Below are 5201 nucleotides of genomic sequence, written 5' to 3'. Positions count from 1 at the left end.
TAACATTAAGGAATAGGTTCATAGGTTCATGGGCCTGTAGACGCAACTATTACTTGCACGTTGCTACAAAATAATTGTTTTTTTTTTTCTTTAAACAAACGATATTATCTACACTAACAAAAGAGAATGGGCTTAGCAGTCTCACAATAGGCTAGCAATAATATAGTTCTAATTCGCCTTTGACGATAATTGAACCTAAGAACCAAATTTAACAAAGAAAGATTAACACCTACATCATATCACATAAAGGTACAAATTTAACAAAATTGATCCGTTCATGGCCTAATAACCAAAATTCTTCCCTCTCACTTGAATACTTTGAATACTATCATTTGGGGGGTGGGGGGAGTTAAGAAGAGGCATGTTTCTATCAGGGAAAATATCACAAGTATAGCTGAATAAGCTCATCGCTGACCACTGAAGGACTTAGCACGCCCAGATCCGTGAAAAGCAGAGTAAGATATTGCGGAGGAGTATAATCACGGGCAGACTTTTCAACTTCAACCTTGGATGGGATGGGTACCCCAAAATCTATGGGACGTAATGCAGGGGCCATGTCTTTCTGGTCCAATGGATACAGGCGAGCAAACTGGAAAACAACAAATCAAATGTGTGATGATGTTTTGGAAACTAATGATCAAATGTTGATATTTGGATCCATAAATTCCTCCATTAGATTGCAATTTCTACTCCTAAATCAATTATAAATTTCCACTCTGCGATGCAGGTACTTATATAACATGTAGAAATGACACTGCCAATGAGTAAGTGACGTGAAGTGCCGTATCATGGGATAAAACGATTTACTTTTGCTAAAATATGATATCACATTTTCATCCACTCGATATAGGATCGAACACAGTTTGGCATACCTTGTAGCTTTCAGCAGCCACATAAACCGGTTTGTTCATGCTGTGTGCCACTAAGGCAATTTGAAACGTTCCCATCATATTGATGATACCTCCACTTTCAACCACTCCATCTGCCCCGACAAATACCATGTCAACCTCATCCATGGTATATGCTGCTGCGGAGTCTATTAGAAGCTTCACGGGAACATCAAGCTTGGCCAGCTCATTTGATAATCGTAATCCTGTCCTGTCTGGTCTTCCCTCTGCAGTTTACAGCATAAAGATTGAATCATAGGGCAGACAAGTAAAGCAGAACCACCCATAAGGAAAACATTTCATACTAATCCTACCTGTTACAAACAAATCGAATGCAAAGAACATAATTCAAAGCACGAAAAATTCCAACCTGACTAGTTTTCTATTTGGTCAACCTGTGTTGATGTAAAAGAAAAAACAGACCAAGAATCCAAAATCTCTCCATCCCATATAAGAGGTGCCAAGAGGATGGAGATTCTAATTTATGTTGTTAACCCCGTCCTACTCTAGTTTAATTGCACACAATGACACAAACATAACTCACTGCATCATAAAGGAAAAAAAAACCTGTGCAGAAAACTCGAAAGAGTTTGTTGCTCTGTGCCGCAGTTTTTAATACTTCTAGAACAACTCTAGAGAAACCATGAACCAAGATGGTGCAACCATCAAATATAAAGTCTTGACTAAGCACAGCAATGATTCTGCGGGCCTGCAGTATTAGAAGTGTGACTCAATAACCGGAAGATGCCAAATAGTTAAAGTTGTTAAACATACACAAAAAGATTTGTGTATTACATCAAAGTGTTGTGCATTAGGACACGTACCTTCATCGATATCTCCCCAAACTTCTCTGCCCGTTCAATTAAACGAGACTTGGCTGAGTTGAAGTCCTCGTACTCTAAAGCTGAAGTTCGAGTAACATACCGAATGAATAGGTCACATCCAGCCGTCAAAGAAATAGAGGTCGTGTCCCATGACTGAAGCACATGAAGGGTAAATAAAATTAATCCAAAAATCCAAAGATTTCTACTTTTCTACAAACAACAACAAAGCCTTTTCCCACTAAGTGGGGTCGGCTATATGAATCCTAGAACGCCATTGCTCTCGGTTCTGTGTCATGTCCTCCGTTAGATCCAAGTACTCTAAGTCTTTTCTTAGAGTCTCTTCCAAAGTTTTCTTTGGTCTTCCTCTACAAGATCATAATTTTTCTTTTGTTTTCAAGAAAAATAAAGATTATAACTTGACATCTCATATGATGCTGCAACTTGATCTAACAAAATGACATCTCATATGATGCTGCTTCTAACGAATGGAAAACCAGTTAACGAATGGAAGCAATCCAGACGACAAGACAAGCAAATCACCAAATAGGAAAATTTTCGTACCAAGTTCAATTGCCCCAAAAACTAACAATGCAATTCAGGGACTTGAATTCTGATTAACACATTTTTTATTATGATAATTTCAGAAAGGCAGAGGCTTTTCTCATAGAACAACCCCTAAATCACTGCCTTCCAAACATCTATACAGATCCTGATTAAGATATATCAGAAAGGCATGGCAAATCTTCAACAATCCATTCACAAAACCACAAATTTTGAAAACTGCTTTTTCAGTGAAACAAACAGGGCATAGTGGACTCACTTTCAGAGACTCGGAGGCCTTCTTGAGCTCAATTTCGAGCTCCATCATAGTGGTGGCCTCACTGGACCGAATCACAGACGCCAAGGCCCGAATCGCCGCCACGGCCTCCGCCAAATCGGGCTGCTTTCGCCAGCTATTGAACTCCTCGATGACGCTGAAGGGCTTGCCAGAATTAGACCCCGGCTTAGCTTCAACCTCAGCGGTGATTGGCCCTTGCTCGTCGGGGTTTCTGCCGACGGCGGCCTGGGCCTGGGCCAGCCAGTCGCTTGTGACGACGCCGTGGTGGGCCGCCCGGGTCTGGTAATAGGCCGAAATCTTAGGGTTAGGGCTTTGCAGAGCGTCGGCCATGGATGATGACGGCGGTGGCGGGGAGAGATTAAGGGACTCAGGTTTGGAGGCTAAGACGGCGGCGTTTCGCTCCTCGTCCTGCTTGTCGAGAATGAAAGAGGCTGATCTCCACCACATTTATGCCTACGTGGAGGGTTGAGTGGGTCGTCACTTTTTCGAATTGATGAGAAAATCAATGGCGAATCTACCGGGAACTGTTGAGGTGAGGTTCCGGTGAGTGTAATTAAGCACTTTAAAGTCAAACAGCAGGGGATTAGATGTAATTACACCAAATGGGCTCATATTACATACATCCATGTCGGCTGAGAGATGTAAAGTAAACGACGGCTCCATACTTTTCTAAGGGCTTCCAGGGGTGGGCACAAAAATCGTGGAAGTGCTAAACCGAATTGAATCACAACAAAGTAAACCGTAATAATCATGTTGATCAAAAAATTCAACATCAGGCTGAATCGTGAATATAAATAAGTTGAATGGGGTGTTTATTGTGTCATGTAGTTTATGTTAGCTCAGATTGGTTGAATTTTGGTTTACTTGGGGTGTTTAGGAAGATTTGGATTCTCTCTTCTTGTTGCAGAGAGACTCATTGACCTTAGGATTGGGTTTTATTGGTTTGCTTGATCTTTGAATGGTTAATGTATTTTACTTAAAAGCTCGGTACCTAAAAAGATAAACAAGGGAAATGAACAAATAGAGTAGGTAGGTAACTCAGAATTCTGCATCACAATAAAGGACTACAGATTTTTAATTTAGTATTTGCAAAGGACATTTGTTTGCTTGGTGCAAAGGATATTTGCATTTTGATTTAGTATTTACAAAGATTTTTTTTTGTTTATAACTTTGTATAACCATTTTAGAGAACGTATTTGAATGCAAGAATGCAAAAAAACAAGTAAACATTGAATATCATTTTGATTCGGAATTCAAATATTTAGTATTTGGAATTGTAAACTGGCAAAAACCGGTGTAAAAACCAAATTATACAGTTCTAGTAATAAATTTAAGCAGAATCGCACCTAATCGAACTGTTGATATTTCTCAATTCCTGTTCCGATTTGAGGGTGGAACCGCATCGTGCCCAACCCTAAGGGTTTGTTTGCAAAAGCATTTGGAATTAGGAGTGGCCATAGTTTGGTTTGGTTCCATCTAGGGTGAAATCGAAACAAAAACTAAATGTTTTTGCAATTCAATTCGGTGCAGTTTTGAAGCTTGAATCAAAATGGAACCAAATCATTTTGTTGTAGTTCGGTTTGGTTTCCAATGGTTTTGATTTATGTTTCAAGCTATTTGCAAACTAAATGATTTATGTCATTAATACAACCCAATTGTGTGTACGTGTTGTATGATTACCCACTAAGTAAGCACAGAAAACATAAATCACATATATCATATCATAGGAGCTCAAAAACTCAAAGCATCATATCATCAACCATAGCAACTTTCTAATTCAAAACATTCATCATAATTCATCATAAATTGATAAACGTGAAATCATTATATCAAAAATCTTATTCATAAACATTTTCATAAATATTTCAATAAATGTAAATTCAGTCAATCATAATATTTCATAAAGCATGAATTCAATAATTCATAAACGTATCATAAAGCGTAAATTCAATAAATCGTAAATAATTCATGAAACGTAAAATAATGACATCATACTTTTCATGAATGCAAGCCTAGTATTTTAATAAAATCATTCAATTTAAGAAGGAGTCCACTCACAAAACACAACAAATCACAATGTCATTCATTATATTCGGCCAATACCACCCAAAATTCCATGAAAGGAACCTGAAAAGTGCTACATAACATACCTGAAACCACCGACCAACATGAATGAACATACGTTTCAGTGCAGCCTAAGACAAACGTAAATAAGAACAAAAACATGAGAAAGACTCAATGCACCTTCATTGCAAGAGGTCAGGAATACTAAAACTAGATTTAGTCTTTCTTATAGAGCATATCAGGATTCAAGTCTTGCAAACAGAGTAGCATGATGGTCTCATTTTTTGGGAAATTTATCATTATATCCTCGTTGACCTGACTTAATCCAAGATCCTACAACGAAAAAATATATTGTTCAAGCAAAAAAGAGCATAAAAATTATAATAAATAAGAACAAAAATAAGTAAGTACATGGATGCGATGTTCAACAAGATTCCAAGCCATTACAAAGTATTGTACTCCATCGCTCGATTGTCCATTCCATCTGCTAATTTCATCACCAGATTTCCTTCCCAACCAAAAACTTACAAAGTGGGCTTGAGATCCAATCCGAGAATAGCAACAAACCGTTTGGGCCATTAACATGAA

The 5201-nt window shown here is 38.2% G+C and overlaps 1 protein-coding gene across 1 annotated transcript; it reads right to left on the bottom strand.

Moving 5' to 3' along the window:
• Positions 1-207: 207 nt before the first annotated feature.
• On the bottom strand, positions 208-3533 carry LOC137740037 (uncharacterized). Its single transcript, XM_068479825.2, has 5 exons — positions 2532-3533; positions 1712-1864; positions 1455-1596; positions 873-1114; positions 208-589 (listed from the first exon to the last, which is right to left on the bottom strand). The coding sequence occupies exons 1-5, from the start codon at positions 2994-2996 to the stop codon at positions 383-385; spliced, it is 1209 nt and encodes a 402-aa protein (XP_068335926.2). The 5' UTR covers positions 2997-3533; the 3' UTR covers positions 208-382.
• Positions 3534-5201: the final 1668 nt, after the last annotated feature.

This window comes from Pyrus communis, chromosome 9, assembly GCF_041283825.1.
Source record: "Pyrus communis isolate YQ-2024b chromosome 9, ASM4128382v1, whole genome shotgun sequence".
Taxonomy (NCBI): Eukaryota; Viridiplantae; Streptophyta; class Magnoliopsida; order Rosales; family Rosaceae; genus Pyrus; species Pyrus communis.
Note: the sequence above shows the minus strand (reverse complement) of the source record. Positions and strands in the feature narration are given on the sequence as shown.